The sequence below is a fragment of the Eutrigla gurnardus genome, assembly GCF_963514095.1.
Source record: "Eutrigla gurnardus genome assembly, chromosome: 15".
Lineage (NCBI taxonomy): Eukaryota > Metazoa > Chordata > Actinopteri > Perciformes > Triglidae > Eutrigla > Eutrigla gurnardus.
In genome coordinates, this window is record NC_139938.1 from 18007670 (window position 1) to 18027095 (window position 19426).

The window sequence follows — 19426 nt, forward strand, 5'->3', positions numbered from 1 at the left end:
CACATCCCCACCTGTCTGTGCATAGACAGAGAAGAAGCCGGTCAATAAATATTTCATGAGTTTCATTACTGCATATTTATAGTGTGTCTGCCACTCAGTAAATCTGTCTGAGTCCGTGCCGTGAAACAATCTCTAACCCAACAGCCACAAAGTCGAGCCGTGCGGCGGGCAGGCGAGGCGGATCGTCTCATTTAACCGTCCTGCCAAGTGAAAAAGCCGCCGAGCCTTCACCGCCAGCGAAACGAGGGCAGGATCTGGTTAGCTGATCTACGGCGGTTGGGACATTTCTGTTTGAGAGCATCAGGACACAATATGTGCAAGGAAATAAGAAATTGCAGAATATGAGAGGAGGAAGGACAAAAGCACCACTCCATACTTAACACAGTCATAAGCATCCCAAATGGTCAAATTAGGCTGAATATCATGTAGGGAACCGGAGCTGTTTCAAAGTGAAGGGGGGGAAGGAACACAATAAAATCAGACCTTGATGAATGAGAAATGGAAAATAGCCACATGACGTGTACAGTAATTCTTTGAACATTTTAAATTGCAGGCTGGAGCTCCACATTTAACGTGGGTGGAAATGAAGGGACCTCTGTGGTAATTTCAAGACAATTTATTTCAATTGATCATTCTATTCAGACTAACACATTATAACCTGCAACAGGCCTTTGGTCAGTGGGGGTTATGGCAATTTCCTGCTGTAGTTCTGAAATCGCTTAAAGTGGAAGATAATTAACGATACATAAAGGTTACAGTGACTTCAGACAAACACCTTCAGGTGTGCTTAAGAAAGTGTTTAAAAGTAGGACCTTCCGTCATCGTGCATTTCCCATTTTTCCCCCTCAATAGATCCACAGTCATCCAGCCTGCAGGGTTAAAAGCCCGTTGAGTTTTTGTGGGTTTATTGAAAGGGTTCTAGCCCTTCCTGCTAGCAGCTCAAAATCCTTGTGAGCAAGGAACGTGAAATGTGGCACGATGATAAAAAAAAATGATGTACAAGTGCTTCCCATGAAATATTAACATCATGAGCAAATGCAATCTAGTCCTTCCCAAACAATATGACTCAATCTAAAGACAAAGACATATTAGATATGTTTAATTGAGCTGAATATATCCTCAACATACCAAGAAATATGACTGGGAGGACTTTGCTTGTCTAAAAGGCTGTGTGAGTTGTGTGTGAGATTGGTCTCAGTCCTCCTTTAGACAGAATTAAACCAGCTGAAGTGACTTTGTTCAGCTTTTTGAAGCCTGAAATCAACTCGCTGCTGCTGCTGCTGCTGCTGCCGCCGCCTGTGGCTTTGATTTTGGCAATTGCTCTGCTTCCTTCTGTTGAGAGAAAAGGGGCTTGAACTTGCGCTTGCGGCTCTATTTATTTATTTATTTATAAAAACACTTATGAAATTTTAATTATACCATATGCCCGAACACTGTAAAAAATGTTAAACGCTTTGATGCATCGGTCTAAAGCTCACTTTTTTTTCTCCCAATTTATTTCATTACCTTCAATGACATGAAGCATAAACTGTTCAGTCTTAAACATAAAATCTGGGAGGGAAAAACATTATTATGATAAAGAAAATAATTCTTTCCATAAAACTGCAGAGGAATTTATAAGGAAATGATGGACGGGTGTTATAAAACACGAGGATTTGCATCAAGGAAGGGAAAATGTTGTTGGGAATAAACACACAAGCTTTCAATATGTACAATGATGATGATGTTTCCCAGTAAAAATTCCCATGGTGCAGTGCGAGCGCACACACACACACTCAGCCCCACTGACTTCCTCCTAGTCACAACCTTTTCCATGCGACCTCATTCGGCCGGCGTCGCTGTTCGCCACTTTTCTACCCCCAGATGTTTTCCCCGTGTGCAGTATCTGTCCGAGGACGCAAGTAGCCGTCAGAAGATGTGACCCCAATACCTTCACCCCCGTTCCCCAGCGAGCCCGGCCCGCCGCTGTGATGCTGCTGCAGCCATTATTTCCCATTAGTGCTTGACAGCGTGCCGTTTGTAGCGGCGAGACCCCGCAGAGAATCAGGTCAGCCCCAGTGTGCCCCCCCTCCACCCCCGTCCCTTTTGTTGGCACATGTGCTGTTCGACCTTGGATGGGACCGTTCATTTCTGTTCGGAGGACAAACAAGCTTGAAATCTACATTTGATGCAAAAAGGCTGCTTTGACTGACCGTTAACACTAGATTACAGCTGAAGAGGAGCGATGTGAGGCAGCAGGCTACTTAAATCACGCTTTAGCATAATGCTTGCCATCGTCACTATCTTACTTGAGCGTGTTAATGTGCTGATGTCTGCTGGCACCAAGTACAACACAGGCTGATGGAAATGCCACTTTTGCAGGCAAAGTATTGAAACACATTAAAAGTTATCCTGATGATAGCATTAGCTGGAAGATCAGGGGGTCACCACAAGGTCACACGGATTCATCATGAATGTCTGGTGGATCCGATGGATGTATGGATTCACATATTCTGGTGGTTAATGAACACAACAAGTGGCCGGCCTGGAGGTCTGATATCAGTGCAGTTTTTCACGAGTCCACATGTTCGTATCTGTCTTTAAGTGCTGGTGTGAAGTTCTGCTTGTGGAAAAGATTTTGTCTTGCTTCGTCCTTCAGGGGACGAGACAATCGAGCTAGAAGGTATTAGGGAAACGCTGAGTTTGGGATCATGCCAGCGAATAGCGAAAGTAAACACACACGCACACACACACACACACACACACACAGCCGGGAGTCCGGGACATCGGAGCTAATCACGATTGCTGCATCTGCACCGACTCCTCTCATCTAATGAACAGCAGATATGACGAGCACTTCTCTCATCATGTCATCTAATTCATCATCTACTGTCCGAACCTTTCCCCTCCCTGTCGTGTTCCTTCAGGCTGATTGGAAATAAATTGCAATTAGCAACAGTGTGTTTCTGACCCCATTTTATTAGCAATTTAAATCCAAGAGGCCCAAATTTATTGCAAGCACATTCTTCATTAATTTATAAGTATGCATAATCAGACACACACACACAGGCAGTCCTTTTTTTAGTCTGATCAATTTGGTTAGTTTACCTCGATGACACAAAGGGCCCCCGAGACATATCCTATCCTTTAAAGTCTTCCTTCCCGCTCCCCTTAAACGTCTGCTTTGGCTCGGCGTGATTAATGATTGTTCAGAACAATCAATTCTATTTGGATAAGCTTTCCTCCAGAGAGGACGGGGAAGGGAAGAAGGATGGATTTTTTTTGAGGTATTCAACACAGAGGCCCAAGGTTATTGTCATTTGGGCTGCTCTTCAACCTGATGTTTTTCAGGTATGGGCAGACTGGAACACTTTAATAGCTGTATTTCAGCAGCATTGTATAGGATGAGCTTTATGAAGCATCTTTAACTCACAAAGGTGGAAAATACATGACTTCTGTATTGCTTGTGTGTTTTTGGGGGATACATTACAGCAGAAGCTAATTCATTTATGTTCAACAGTGAAATTAAAGAACTTTGGACCTGATCAGAAATAGGACTAAGTATGAATTGTTTTCTCTAGTTTTTAATCTCCTGGAAATGAGAATTGTTTTGTTTTTGTTGCCTTATATGAGCCATTTTTCTACAGTAGCCCAGAATGAACAAACCAAACAATGGCTCTAGAAACTATAGTTCTCCTAAAACACAATTAGGTCTTTTTTTTAAAGATGTTGAGAAACTATTCACTGGTGGAAATGTTACTGTGAGCATTAAAAATATAGCATTTTCTAACTTTACCCACATTATGTCGAGAGTTACTGAGAAATGGCACTCGGCCAGCGAGTACAACTACAGATTTTTCAAACTGTATTCAGTTCTTCAACCAAGCAGAAACCAGAAAGCTCTCAGCTGTTTGTTCAACAGTGATGTATGGAGTTCGTCAGCAGCAGTTTTATGTGCAAAATGACCCTCCGGGAGCATTTTAGTGGAGAACGTACAAAGTTACAGCAGATAAACAATAGTGATGTTTTACCCAACAGCTCCACCCAGTGGCTCATTTGCAGTGTAATGTTACCTGAGGGGGGCAGAAATAACCAACAGACAAACATTTGATAGCATTTTATTGTTTAAAGGATATAAATGGTTGCTTTTGGTAGCTGTGGATAACCGACACATCACTTTTAAATCTCTAAACACATTTTATAAATATGACACCATTTCCCAGAGCTCTCAAGCTAGAGACAAGACGCACTAAAGCCATCCCAGTTCTCCTACAAGTATCTCAATCTCTGTCGGAGAAATTCTCAATCTCTGTCGGAGAAATTCCTCTTCTTCGCTCTCTTTGCCATGATTTCAGAGAGGGAAAAAGTCCATTGACGCATTCTTAAAGGGATTCCTGCTACCATATATGGTCAATTGGAGGCGTTTCTGAATGCAAATGAGCCTAAACATGCACCAGCATGGTAGTTTAGAACAGGTGGGATTTATCAAAGCAGATTACTTACTGGTGTGCGTATGGCTGGTGTCCGCACGTTTGATAAATATGTTGTTTTTTTTGTACTTACACACATTCTAAGTTTTAGTCCTACGAAAGAATTTAGAACCTTTTCTACGCACAGGTTGATAAATGAGGCCCCAGGTCTATACATATGCAAAGCTCTAAACAAAAGTCATAAATTACATATTTGCTCAAAATTAATCACAACTTACCATAGTTGACGCTCACAAATATCATTATAAATAGAGGGAAAATGCTACATCACCTTCAGAATATTTCCAGGCATGCAAACAACTCAAAATATGATAAATTACACCTGAGAACAATTTCAGACGTTTTCCATCAGGTTGGATGTTGAAACTCTGATGTAAAAATAATCATGCTATTTCCGTTCTGCTGCTGCTTCTTAAGGTAAAAGTAGCTGCAATTTGGCAGCATTTTTGAAAATCCCATCAAAAACATCTTGTTTTGCTGGTTTTTTAAATCTAAAATTTTTTCAGAAGCAAAACCTGTAATTATCTGCTTGCCTGACTAAAAATAAAGAGACATGGAAATTGCAATCATGTCTGAAGTGACACGTTCTTGAGGCATTATTTCTTCCACTTCTTCCTGTGAGGGTGTCGGATGATTGACAGGAAGCAGAGACATGAAAATTGTGAAAGTGAAATCAGGATATTTCACTTCACATTATTCTGTGGAAGCTGACTTCCAAAGTATAAGGCATGGACACAAACATGAAACTGAAGAATAAAATATTATCTGAAACAAGAGAAAATAGAATTCTGACCTTGTTGCTCAAAATTTGCTATTTTTTGCAATTTTATAAGAATTGAGGATTAGTTCCAAAACAGCTTTTTTGAGCTCACTTCCTTCCAAATAACTGGCTCAGCATATGTCGATGCATGTACTTATTTATTTATATCTTAATCATGTAGCAGAGCACTTACAATTGAGACACTTGCAGCTACACAACATTTCATCAGATGCGTTTCCTCTGATGGGATCCGGACTGAGCCTACACGTTGCTCTCATACGACACACTTGTCCGTGAACCTGGCACACGGAGGCACGCCTCCTTATCCTCCGAACCTGTATGGACTGAAACTTTGACATCAACGCAGCCTTCATTGTTCCCTTCGCCTGACAGGAGCGCCTGACACACATCCTCGGGTGGGCCGATGGCTTGTCTGCTCCTAGACCCGACCTGCTCCGCTGGGTTCCCCGTCTCCACGCCGTCCTCCGCCGACGTGCGGCAGTTCAGGATGAGCGGCGGCAGCGGGACGCTCCGAGCCAGATCCTCCATGTGCCGGGCGAACTCCATGGTCTTGAACTGCGTGACCTTGGCGAGCTCCAGCGTCTTGGCCGACGTGATGATGGGGATGCGCTTGGCCACCTCGAACGCCTTCTGCAGCTTCTCGGGGCCTTCGGTGCGGAAGAATTCGTTGATGGCCTTCTCGGTCTTCTTCAGGTGGCTGCCGACCATGCAGAGCCGCGCCACGTTGAGGCTCATGGTGATGGTGAAGGTCACCAGGCAGACGATGACGTAGTACAGGCCCAGGCCGCTGTCGGTGTGGGCCACGCGGAGAGTGACGCCGTAGCTTTTGGTGTCGCCGGCGACGCAGGTGTAGCGACCACGGTCCCCGAAGAGGACCAGGGTGATGTTCAGGAGGCCTTGGTCCTGGATCTGCCACCTCTCACCTGAAGTCAAAACACATGGAAGCAACAGAGATGTTAAGAATTTGGAATACAGGGGAAATAAAATAGACAGATAGCACGTCCTCCTCCCACCTGAGTCCCCCAGCAGAAGAAGCCCTTTAGGGTTGTACCACCGGACGTCTTCGTGGCCTCCGGTCACGTTGCACTCAATCAGCACGCTAGATCCCTCCTTCGCCACAATGTCTCTGCCGGAGGGGACGCCGTCCAGGCGCCCGGAGGACGCCACTTCCACCTCTGACCCGTTCTGAGCCCCGTCCGCGGTCCATCCGCCGAGCAGCACGACCGCGAGAAGCAGGCGTGACACGAGGAGTTTCTGAGGCGGTAACATGTCGGAGGGAGTTCCAGCCTCGGCTCACATTTAGACGAGACAAACCTGCAGAACAGGAAGAGTCAATGGTAATGGCCCATGCAAAAGGGAAGTCCTGTCCATAGTTAACAAATCTGTATCACCATTGTAACAAAGACACATGAAGTTGCAGGGACGTGCAACAAAAAGTTACATTCAAACCATGTTTTCAATCTGGAAATTCAAGGACAAAACTGAACTCAGTAATTTTGTCATCTTTTTTTTTTTTTTTTGTTACAACTCGATTGATTTTCCCTTGGCACATTGGTTATAAACTAAAATAATATATATCTTACTATTAGCCAACCATGAATTCATTGTCTTCATTGATTTCTCTTGAAAAACATTGATTTTTATCTGAAATGTTAATTTGACTGGTACCTTTTTAGACTTTAAAACAAATTAAAATAAAAATCACTTGCTGTTCCTTCCAAATAAAGTAATTAAGATAATAGTTGTGAGACGAGATCAGTAAAAGAGGTGAGAGGAAGAACATGTAAGCATTTAAATAATTTACAAACAGGTATTGTTGATAACATAATGGTAATTTACTATAGTATCACTACAACAACCAGGGTGTATAAATGTCCGTCTTGCTCTGGCGGTCTTGGAACTTAGCATTCAGTGCCTTAAGAGTATCGGCCTACCCAGCACGTCTCACAAACCCCACACAGGATGATCGGCTGATTCACCAAAACCCCAAACAGAACGTGATCCATGCTCACCTGCTGCTGGGACAAAGACCAGACCAACAAATCCTCCACCGACGTCCTCATCAAGTCCTTTTCTAACTTCTCTGCGGGTATTATTCCTTTATAGTCCTATTTCAGTCTGTTTTTCCGACCGGTCCGTTCACTTCCTGGTGTAAGGTGCCCGTGAGTGGGCGTGGCCTCATGCAGGTGCAGCAGGTGATTTCACCCTTCAGGCGGTAAATAGTATCCTGTGTTGAAATAAACATGTTGGTACTAATGATAGGCCCGATGATACATATAGTAGAGCCCCGAGAGTAATATTGTCATCACACTTTTTTATTGATTTGTTTACATTCATGTGTACATAATGTTATGAATAATATTAACACGATACAATCTGATTCAAATAACACTGACTCATATTTTGCTGGCTGCAGACCAGTTTTTTTAAACACACTATTTCTTGTTAAATGTCGATTTCTTTTTTTTATTTACTAATTCTAGCAATATTCCTTTATTGATTCTAAATATTTGATTGTAGGCGGAAGGAATTGATGTATTACAGAAATTTTAAAAATATACTTGTAAGACAAACAATAAATGAACATTGCGTCTTTTATTGTAGAGAATCAATATTATCAATATTTTATTTTTTATTTTTTTTAAGTTTGACTGTAAAATTATTTTTAATTTCACTGTTCCGGAAGTTGATTTATTTGCATTACGTGCGACGTGTTGAATTCTACGTCAGGCTACCTTGCGGGAGCTCGAGAGATACCGGTAGTACGACGGGTCTTCCTTCAAAATAAAATCGTAATGGCGCTCACTCTGGGGAAAAGTTAAATAAAAGTATATTTATTAATTATAACTTCTAAAAAGTTGCTTAATGTTGATAATAATCCATAGATTGCATTTAATGCGTGTCGCAATTTACGGTGTTTTTAAAAAACGGATATGGGCTAAGCGAATACTTTTATTTTGACGATACTAACCGGAACCCACGTTCCTCAGTGTGGCTAACTGCGGGACCTAGTTAGTGAAAACAAAATGTGACGTGGCTAATCGCTGGACAAAAAGAACCAGAAAACGCGAGTCATTGAACTGTTTACAGTAAAAGTAAAACGCGTTTAACGTGTAGAAACATACGTGCTAACCGAAATATAGAATACAAACCGTTCGTTTGTTGCTTTTGGGAAGGACGTTGTTAGCAGGCTGGGATAACGTTAACTGCTAGCATACAGACTTTGACAGGTGAAGAGGTGAGTTTACAGCCAAAGTAGTAACAGTGTGTGATGTTTTTTTTCTGTTGTTGTGCGATTATACTCATTAAAACGGCGTTTATTAATACAACAAATTAATATTAATGTCAAATAGTCATTAGCTCACTAAAACTAACGCTACTAGCATCTTACTTCAATCAAGCTAATATTACTGTAACAACAATACCACTCTTCAATAGAATATCTGACTTACATATCTGAATTTAATGTGATGTTTTTCTCATGCTACCAACGTCTGCTCCTGCTTCAGGTATTTAGAGCTGTAATTGCAGACACAGAGACACTTGATACGATATGCAAACGCTGTTGTCATGGTGATTTGGATCAGATTGTACTTTAACGACTCATGATGGCAGGAGGGGGTCAACGACGTTCAGGTGACCCATCCACCCCCCCTTAAAGTGCTAACGACTGTAGTTTCACTTGAGGGCTGGGTGGCTTCTCTCACGGAAGTTACCTGAACGCCTGTCAGAAATGTCAAGCATCATGGATGAGAGGCGACACGTCTTCAATAACCTTAAGTCCAGTTGCTTAATGCAAAGGGTTCAAAGGTTGTACTTTACACTAACGCTATCTCCAGCTGCTGACTAGCTCACTGCTGTTCTCTCCCTGGGTTTAAAACAAAATGCAATCAAAACAATGAATCACAGCCTCACACTTAAAATCCTCAAATAGATGTGTCAACAAATGCTGTAGTTTTTTTTAATCCTTATATGTAATAGTTATGTCCTTTTTGTTTTCACTCAAGGCATGTACTAAGCCACCAAGATGTCAGACAGCGAAGCTATAGAAGCAGTGGATCCAGAGGTGGCACCTGAGATTCAGGATGCTTCTCCTGCAGAAACGCCCGACAGCCCTTCGCCGACCAGCTCGACTGACGTGGCCCCGACGAGGAAAGCCAGGAGGAGACCAGAAGTCCAACCTGCAGCCGAAGCCGAGGAGATGCCAAAAGTAGAGGAGCATCCGGCAAAGACACCCGTGAGATAAAACTGCCAATAATGTGAAAAAGGGGAACGTAACTTCTGTCGGGAATGCCTTCTCCTTTGTTTGAGAGCATGTGCCTTTTGCGGAAGATTTTCTAGGTGTGGCTGTAATTTTCATCTCAGTGCTGGTCAGAACAACAAATTAAATAATGACTGGGACGTTCCTGAGGAGTTTGAGTGCACCAACATTCTCATAGCAGAGTTATAAGGCTTCATTATGAGCCAATCTGGGAAAATCATATCAACCTTCTGGTCATCTAGAGATCTCCTCACACTGGATATTATGCTGTGTTGCTATTTATTTGCTAACTACAATTTTGAACAGGCTGCTGCTTTAAATCACTAATCCCAATGTCAAAGGTCACTTCATTTTTTGAAAATCTCTGCTATTATCTTACTGTGTGTTTTTCGTTCTCCCCCTCGTGTCCTCTCTCTTAGACACCGAGTGAATCCACTGTGTCACAGGGTGGTTGGGGATACTGGGGCAGCTGGGGCAAATCCATCTTATCCACAGCAACAGCTACCGTTGCCACTGTGGGTGAGTATAGACCACCTAACTACCCCAGTGGTACTGCGTTATGCACAATGTGTATGTAGTTACTACTATACATGCATCCCGTCTCCCCTGTGGCTGCAGGCCAAGGGCTCACTCAGGTGATAGAGAAGGCAGAGACATCGCTGGGAATCCCCAGTCCGACCGAACTCTCGGCACAAGTTGAAGAAGAACAGAAAGATGGCGGTAAGGCGTTACTGTATGTCATGTGTAACCAAGGCACAACACTGGGTTAACTGGTCAGATCATCACGGATTGAATATAAGTCAGTTTATCACCCATTTTCTCCATATTGTGTTGACGCTAAAATGATGTTTTGTGTTGCTCGACCTGCAGGTGAATCCAGCAGTGAGACCGACAAAGCAGCAGGCGATGGATCCGCCGCTATGGGAAGTGCGATGGGAATGCTGTCGTCGCTCACCAGCGTCGTCCAGAGCACAGTAAGCATAAATACTCTCCTTCCTTGGAAGCAGGAACGAGACGTTCACATCTCAAACGGTTAAGAAACCCATCTTAAGTGAAGCATCGAGGCTGAAAATGTACAGCTCCAGAGAAATGGGATCCTGTTTTGTTTCCCAGTTATTTCAAGTCAATTTACCCGTGGCTCATCTTTTACAATCAGAAGAGAATTAATATGAGTTTGAATCTCTGCTGGCAGGAGGACTTTTGGATATGAGTTTTTACACAATATCAGCGATGCAGTATTGACATTTCAGCGTGTTTTTTTTTTTTTTTTGCTAAAGAAAACCCTCATCCCTTCTCGATTGCTTTCTCACTAGGGAATAATGATCTGTTTGATGCGTAGCTGTGAACATAGCTGTTAAAAGTTCAGTCATTAAATATGTTACATTTCATTCGCTGAGAGCAGGGACTGTTGTTCACGTTTCCTTCCCCTCGCAGGGGAAAACGGTGATAACGGGCGGTCTGGATGCTCTGGAGTTCATCGGGAAGAAGACGATGGATGTGATAGCAGAAGGCGATCCCGGCTTTAAGAAGACCAAAGGGCTGATGATCAGGAACTCCACTCTGTCTCAGGTAGGCAGAGCATCTGAATGAGGAGCTCATTTTCAAAGTGCCACATTTATTTTTGATGAATGACGGGAATACGTTTGACCTTTTGGCATCTCTAAAAGATGAGAAGGAGGAAAAGAGACGAGACGACACACTTTCTTCTCATGATAAACTTCAGCAGACTCACTCTGGTTTGACTCCGGATTGCCTGACAGGTAGCTGCCCTTCGATCCCCTCTCCTTCAACTTGACATCTCTCTCTGTCTCGCAGGTGTTGAGGGAGGCGAAGGAGCGTGAAGAGCTGCAGACGGCGGAAAAGGAGTTTTCAGATTCTGACAAGAAGGTGGTCGCTCACTACGGGATGCTGTTTGATGAATTTCAGGGTCTGTCGCACCTTGAGGCTCTGGAGATTCTGTCTCGAGACAGTGAGTCTAAGGTATGATGACGCCTACTGTGGCTAAATAGATGGACTAAATCACTCTTTTATGTCTCATAATTCAATTCAAACTGATTTAAACAACTCAAATGTGGCTGTATGTGTGCGGTAGGTGAAGTCCGTGCTGACCACTCTATCAGGAGATGAGCTGGTTCAGCTCAGAGAAGAGCTGGAACGAATCAAGGACTCTTTCTCCCTGGTGGAGTTCGATGATGAGGAAGTGGACGAGAAGAAAGGTAGCACCTGAAATGCTTAGATGAATACCAGCACTGCACCACATATACCAGAGTTGATGTAATGGCAGGAATGATTGATTTGTACATTTCTCAATCAAGACGAAGACGGATCGGAGTTTGAGAGGGAGTTAACCGAGGCCTTGGAGGGTCTCAGCGTCACCGCCACAGCTGACAAACTCAGCAAGGTACCGACAGAACCATTTGGCATTATAGTACACTCAAATATATATTTATGTATATATATATATATGTATATATGATGAGCGTCACAGAGCTAGTGTGGGTTGTGGTGGTCATGTTGATAGCATGGTCTCTAACCTCCGACAGGCCTGTAAGAACACCTGCAGCCAGATCGGCGACATGACCAAACCAGAGGAGGAGGGGGAGGAGAGCGAGGAGGATGCAAAGAAAACACTTTCTGTAGAGGTATGATGTCATCAATGGTTACTATCACAGAGGAGCATAGATGTGTTATAAGGCTTTGTGCTGATTCTGAATGGAAGAAAGACATTCCAACGTTGCCATCTCTAAAATAACACGTTGCTGTCCTGCTCGAGGAGGCGGAAGAAGACAATGTTTGGTATTTTAATGCGTTATCAAATGACTTTACTCTTAATGATGTGATGCTCCTAACTAGCCGGATGTTGCAAATGGACACTTGAGATTTTTGTGTGCTTTTATTGTAAAAGCAGGGATGCTCGTTTGCCTGAGTATTCTGATACTGGATGTATTTGTGTTGTATGTTGTATTCTTGTCAGGAGGTTCACGCTGCAGCCATTAGGAGTCTGGCAGAGCTGACGGCTCGATCCATCGAGCTTTTCCACAAACTGGCTGAGATGATCCTCTTCTCCAACGGCAGCACGGAGGCCGGCGTTCTGTCACAGTAAGTCACAGGGGATTTCCTGTTCGGAGACACTGGAGCAGCCGTCCTGGAGAAATTCACCATTCCACCTGTACTTTACTCTAAACGTCTGCATTATTCATGTGCTCTGTCCTCAGGTTAACTGTTCTCCTGTGTAAAGAACTCTCACTGCTTTCCAAGAAGTTCACCTCCTGCTTAACCTCAGCAGGGGTAAGTGTGACGATTCTGGTTTGATTAATGTGACGGTGGAACTCAAATATAGTATAAATACATGTTTATTTTAGGACTCAATGAATCTGTCATCATTCTAATCATCTTGTAATTTTTAACCATTAAAATAAAATGAATAAATGTTTTTGTTTTACAGTCAAAGGAGAAGGGAGACGTCCTCAACCCACTGATAACAGGAGTCTTTTTAGAGGTCTGTGTCTCTCGTCACAATTAAATCACCCTGTTGCACTTTTATCTATATCCATTTTATTGCTTCTGTCCGGGTCAGTTTCAACCTTGAAATGGGTAAAGAAGTCTCAAGAATGACTTTAGACAGCTATTATCCCACCTTTTTCCAGGAAAAATCAACTGATTTCCCCAAATCAAGTGATATTTTTAAGTGCCACAATCTATGTCCTGCTATCCTGTTTAAATGTTAAAACCCTTTTTTTCTACTAAAGTCCTTGAATAATTAGAACGAATGAAAATATATCACATCATTGAAGGAAAAAAAATAGTTTGTAAAGAGCCTAAATAACATGTTAAGGAAGATGGTTTGCAGTTGGATTGTCCGTATCCGTGTCATACGAACACAAATACGAGCTTCGCAGAGAAACACCGTTCGCCTGTTCTGAACTGTCTTTCCTCACAGGCGTCCAACAGCGCGTCTTACATCCAGGATGCGTTCCAGCTGCTGATGCCCATACTTGAGATCTCCCACATCCAGAGGAGTGCTGAAGCCCCGACGCAGTGACCAGCTGACGTCGCCTCTGCCCACCGCCGCCGTGACACAGCGGTCAACTGTTTATACAAACGTATTTTTAAAGAAACGTCTGCGTCGGCTCTTACTATGTGAGGAAGTCGGCTCAGGTTGAAATCATGTTCACACCTGGGAGGACATTTCTTTTGTTTTGCAAACAGTGTTAATTTTGTTGCATCGCAGGTTTAATTGTTAAGCTCAGTAGATGGATTCATTGAAGAACAGTGTTGAAGAGGTCTGGATTTACCAGCTAAGGCAATTAAAATGCATTCGTGTTAAACAGGGAGCAACTTCCTGTTCTTCCTTTTCTTCTAACTCGTACACTATTCCGTTCTGACAGCACTTTCTGAACTTCTCTCAATTCTGCCTCAGAACACTAAAAAGAAAAGACATACGTGACGGAGACACCACTGTTGATTATTGTATTATGTTTGAGATGGTCATCGGTTTTCTATGCATATCTTTCTAAAACACTGGTCCTCCAGCAGTCGGCGGCTGAGTGTCTTTGGACAAGTATTGAACAAATATAGTATTGGGACTTAAATGTGTCTCTGAAGCCAGATGGCCACTGTGTTTCCAGCAAAATGGCTACTAGTTGACTCAAGAAGCTTTTAATTACTTCTTTACAATTTCCAACGTACAGATTATTGTTCTTTTAGGCTTTGGAAACCTCTGTATCATCCTGACATTGAGAGCAGATGGGCTGAAATTAGTTACAGGACTGTAGATTTAATGATGCCTGTTTGAAAAAGTAAAGAAGGTTTATTACCATGCTTTCAATTTCGACTCTGATGCTTTCTTTTGCCTCCGTCTGTTTCTACTCACTTGTTTTGTAGGACAACATCAGGCTTAAATAAGTATTTTTCTATAGTGAGATCACTTCCTGTCTGACTTCTTCCCTCCCTTTAGCTTCCCCCAGAATTGAAATCTATTAATACATTTCAGCCAATGTAAGTTCCCTCTTTATTGTCATCTATTTTTTCAAAGTATAACTTCAGGTGTTTATTATTCAACGAAGGAGCGTGTATCTGCCATGAAGATTGTGATCGTCTTCTTTTAGCCAATAAGCTTCGCTTTTGTGAAACTGAACTGCAAATAAAGAGTCTTTCATATAAACCCAATCTGTGATTTGTGTGGTTGATGTACATTTATAAATGTAGTCGACTAGTTTTGATGTGTGATAACAGGTTGAAAACCTTTGTTTTGATTTTTGATAGGCGCGGGGTCAGGTCTTATCTTAAATGGGGGGAAATCTCTCAAGCCTGGTCCAAATCTGTATCTATTCAGATCCTTTAAGTAAGCCATGATACTTTAGAAAAAAATACTCCATTATAATCAAAAGTACTTTATTAAAAATTAACTTCGTTTTTCTAAAAAAAGTATTTATAAAATGTTCTTAAAGTGTAAAAGCACTAATATGATAAAAAGTTGTATTGGAGTTGCAATAATTATATGTCAAATGTATGTCAAAATACCACGTCGTTACATGCCCAAAACACTAGGGGGCAGTGTTTCGCCTCTTTGCGAACAGCCAATATTCGGAAACGAAGAAGAAGTAGAAGAAGAAGAAAACGAACGGAACGCGAAGAAGAACAACAGACGCGCTATCAGCTAGCTTGTCAGGTTACGTCGAGGAAAGCCTGAGGTAAAAACCTTTCAACATTTTTTTTTTGCATTTTCCACAGTTGCACACACTGCCACGCCTGCAGTTTGCGTAGCTGCTGCGACAAACCGAGACGTGTAAAAACACAACCGTTCCGGTTATTCTTCGCTCCGGTGTTGTTAGCTTTCTTGGCAACGCGAGGGTTAGCTTGTAAACGTTAGCCGTTCGTGCTAAGCACATTTAGCTTATGGTCCCTCGCTACAACGTCGTTATAGTTAACATCAATATTATTTTAACATGTGCAGCTGCTAACGACTTGTTAAACACTATTACACGTTTCCAAATATTTTCAGTTAGGAGGGACGCTTGTCATATCTGCTGTTATATTGTTGGCTATATGTTGGCTAAGTTAGCCCGATACTATAAACAAACAGTCGCTAACTCGTATAAAGGTTAATTCCATATGATACCGCGGCAATTCAAATGCAGTTCATTTTAAAGTAAATAGTCTTACACAACTATTATTCATGATTTGTATCAAAATGCTTCTGTTTTGTCTTGTGGTTAATTTAGGAGGGAAATGCAGCATACATTAATTACTGTTAGTGGCACCTTTTTAAAAACACCTTACAGCAAAATTGCTTTATAGCAGAGCAGGCTGTTCTGTCTGTGCTTTAGTTTAGGTGGTGCACTAAACTGGCAACTGGACAGTGTTGTGCAATAGTAGCGCTGGCTCCAGTCTTTAAAAAAAAAGTTTAACAAGTCCTGTTAAAACATTGCATATTTATTTGAAGTATAACTGGCGGAGTTGCAGGTTTTCTCTAAAATATATGTTATATGTTTGTTTGTGCCACCTTGTTCTCTGTGAATTAGTGTTTTGTAACTGCAGCACTGTGATGGAAATCGATAATGATATTGTAATGACATGATAATCGTGAAATGTGGAGTTACAATTTGATGGAAATTCCAATTTCTCATGTAGTCTTTATGTAAAACCTTATGCTTTTGTCAAAAAACAGTCCATGCCTCTGTATCTTGTACTGTCACGTCATAACATGCAACTCTTTTCCTGACTTTGCAGTCACTGGTGTATATAAAACACTGAGACGCTCTTCTTTTTTTGTTTTACCTTCTCCCAGAGTTGTGTTTCTTCGTCACACTGCCTCCCTTTCGCCCACTTCACAAGCGCTGCAGGATTGTTGGGGTGTTAGCTCTCTTCCTGACCTGCCAACATGCCAGCCGCTCTTACAGATTCCAGTCAGATAATCTGTGAAGTCTGGGCGAGCAATGTGGAGGAGGAAATGAGGAAGATCCGGCAAATTATTCAAAGCTACAATTTCATTGCCATGGTAAGAGATGGGCCATATTTAGAGAGGAGTTGGTGGTGTAAATACTATTCTTCATAAAGGAAATTGTATGTCTAAAAATCATGATTAATGATTTAATTTATGACACCAAAAAGCCCCCAAAATTGTAGTAACTGCATGCTGACTTTGTATAACCGTCATAGGTAATGTGAAGGCAAAATGTTGTAACTACAATTTGTTTGTTTTTACCATGAAGAGAATCTGCTTCATTCATGACCTAATTTTTGTAATCTGGATGTTAATTCATTAAAAAAAACTGCAGCTAATCTGTAAAAATAAAAAATATGACGTCGATCAGGCAAGTTAAGGCAAAGTAGAAGCAGAACCGTGAAATTACAAAACTCCAGTGCTTTAGTGATGACCGTCACATAGTGATGAGACATAACAGTGCAGTTATATTGCAGGGTGGAGATTTATGTCCATGTCTTTATTTTTCATCAGGACACAGAATTCCCTGGCGTGGTTGTCCGGCCAATCGGCGAGTTTCGGAGCACGGTAGACTACCAATACCAGCTGCTGCGGTGTAACGTCGACCTCCTGAAGATCATCCAGCTCGGCCTCACGTTCATGAACGAGGACGGAGACTATCCTCCTGGCACGACGACGTGGCAGTTCAACTTCAAGTTCAACCTCACGTAGGCAGACTGTCTTCTCATTTATTTTTACTTACCGCTCCGCTTGATGATGGCACTCACTGAATGTCTGACTGTTATTTCTCCTCTTCTCTGCGCACAGAGAAGACATGTACTCACAGGACTCCATAGACTTGCTGCAGAACTCTGGCCTCCAGTTTAAAAAACATGAAGAAGAGGGAATTGAAACGCTTTACTTCGCTGAGCTTCTCATGACGTCTGGTCTGGTGCTTTGTGAAAACGTCAAGTGGCTTTCCTTCCACAGGTCAGTTGTTTTGTTCTGATTCAGCTCTTTTCATCGTCGGTCCCAGACCAGAGGACTGTTGATCCTGCAACCTTGAGATCCTCATTTTCTTTATAACACCAAAGACAACATTTATAAAACAAACTTTATTCAAGGTAAAAAATCTATAAAAAAAAGGCAGAGGCCGGCTGCATGAAGAGGATGATATTTTATGTCAGCTGCAGGATGCATTTGTTTTTTATGAGAGAACAGTCCTTTCTGACCCAAATCCCTCTGGTCTGCATTTCTCAGTGGCTACGACTTCGGCTACCTGGTGAAGCTTCTAACAGATGCACCGCTCCCTGAGGAGGAACACGACTTCTTCCAGATCCTCAACCTCTTCTTCCCCGCAATCTATGACGTCAAATACTTGATGAAGAGCTGCAAGAACCTAAAGGTATTCTAGACTGGATCCGGAGGCTGGACAGAGTATTTGTAGAAACCTTGTCGTGCCTTAAGGAGTTGGTTCAGCTCTACAGTTTGAGATCCTGGTGATGGGGCTCCACCATCCGTCAGACCTGATCTTGAACCATCTGACTCGTGTGTTTTTTTTTGCAGGGAGGGCTACAGGAAGTAGCAGACCAGCTGGAGTTGAAGAGGATCGGGCGGCAGCATCAGGCAGGATCAGATTCTCTTCTAACCGGCATGGCTTTCTTCAGGATGAAAGAGGTACCTTCATTTCACGGCCCTCACTTGTAGAAGTATTTATTTACAATCAGTATCTCAACAGATATCAGGTGTGATCGGTTACCAGCCATAATCCCCCCACTCCTTCCAGATTATTAAAGCTTCGCCCTGCACATTAGTGGCTGTCCTGCATGCCCCCACTACAGATTCACTGCTTATAAAATATAAATGGGGCAAGCTGCTTTGCTCATCTCGCTGCTTTGCGTGTTTTTAGCCGTACTGTTAAAAACGTCCCCCCTCTAACTTCCTGTTTTAAAAGGAAAACGTGAAGGAAATACAAATAGAATATTGTGTTTTAGTTCCAACAGCAGGTTTCAACTCATTTCTATCCGTTTTGTTTCGTCCAGCTTTTCTTCGAGGACAACATCGATGACGCAAAGTATTGTGGGAGATTATACGGCCTGGGCTCGGGCTCCACCCAACCCCAGAACGGCATCTCCGGCTCCGGCCAGGAGGAGACGAACAACAAGCACTGACTGAGCGCTCAAATCTTTCAAGTGGAGTACGCACTTGTTTTAAAAACCCAACCAGCAGATTTCCCCTCGGATCTCCCTCAACACTCGGCCCCCTGAACGAGACAAAAACGAAATATATATTCCTTTAAAAATGTTTCCTCCAGAGTGACTGTAAAATGGACTCGCAGTGACATAGAATCCTTCACTGGCTCAGTCGTTTCTTTTTAGTTGCTTTTACTGAGTATATGGCCATATATATCAGAACACTTTTTTTTTTTTTTTTAATTGTTCTTTTCAGCATTATAGTGACACCCTTCTTTAACAGCATGGGACCAGCTCCTGTATCATACTGTGATTGCAGACTAAACTTCGCCAAAACAAAAAAAAACAGTCCGATTCTTCAGTTCAGACTATCCTTCTCATCAGTGGGACTCGTCTCTTGTTGCAGGGATTTCATTTTTTAAGTTAATGTTGGAAGGGCCTGTAAATTAAAATGTATAATTTTGATGAAAATAAAAATGTTTTAGCTCTTTTCCACTTTCAGAAACTTTTAACAGCGGGCGTCTACGTGTATAACTGTGCTTGGTTATGCATGTGTTTCAATGGGCAAACTACTGTTGTTCTGTACATTCACCCACCAAACCAAACTGTCCACAGTCGGGGTTTACAGATGTTGTGGTTAATGTTGTTTTTACATTCTACATTGTTTTAAACAGTTGTATATTAAATTGTTTTGTATTTTGAATGTAAATGTTAAGTATTTGATCTTTTTTACCAGCCATATTTACCGACACGCAGCTCGTTGACCATCAACGGGTTCATGTCAGGTTGTTAGAAGCT

The 19426-nt window shown here is 42.3% G+C and overlaps 3 protein-coding genes across 3 annotated transcripts; 2 read left to right on the forward strand and 1 right to left on the reverse strand.

Moving 5' to 3' along the window:
• Positions 1–5368: 5368 nt before the first annotated feature.
• Positions 5369–7409, reverse strand: LOC311025675 (microfibrillar-associated protein 3-like). The gene is made up of 3 exons (XM_084028740.1): positions 7263–7409; positions 6264–6564; positions 5369–6173 (listed from the first exon to the last, which is right to left on the reverse strand). Exons 2-3 carry the CDS (start codon positions 6517–6519, stop codon positions 5491–5493), a joined length of 939 nt encoding a protein of 312 aa, XP_083884866.1. The 5' UTR covers positions 6520–6564; positions 7263–7409; the 3' UTR covers positions 5369–5490.
• An 846-nt stretch (positions 7410–8255) lies between these two features.
• fam114a2 (family with sequence similarity 114 member A2) lies at positions 8256–14680 on the forward strand. The gene is made up of 14 exons (XM_084028388.1): positions 8256–8488; positions 9258–9487; positions 9931–10030; positions 10130–10231; positions 10382–10485; positions 10946–11080; positions 11327–11491; positions 11604–11727; positions 11827–11912; positions 12055–12153; positions 12486–12610; positions 12727–12799; positions 12957–13010; positions 13452–14680. The coding sequence occupies exons 2-14, from the start codon at positions 9278–9280 to the stop codon at positions 13551–13553; spliced, it is 1479 nt and encodes a 492-aa protein (XP_083884514.1). The 5' UTR covers positions 8256–8488; positions 9258–9277; the 3' UTR covers positions 13554–14680.
• A 445-nt stretch (positions 14681–15125) lies between these two features.
• Positions 15126–19331, forward strand: cnot8 (CCR4-NOT transcription complex, subunit 8). Its single transcript, XM_084028294.1, has 7 exons — positions 15126–15204; positions 16302–16511; positions 16971–17164; positions 17265–17426; positions 17697–17841; positions 18003–18113; positions 18479–19331. Exons 2-7 carry the CDS (start codon positions 16395–16397, stop codon positions 18605–18607), a joined length of 858 nt encoding a protein of 285 aa, XP_083884420.1. The 5' UTR covers positions 15126–15204; positions 16302–16394; the 3' UTR covers positions 18608–19331.
• Positions 19332–19426: the final 95 nt, after the last annotated feature.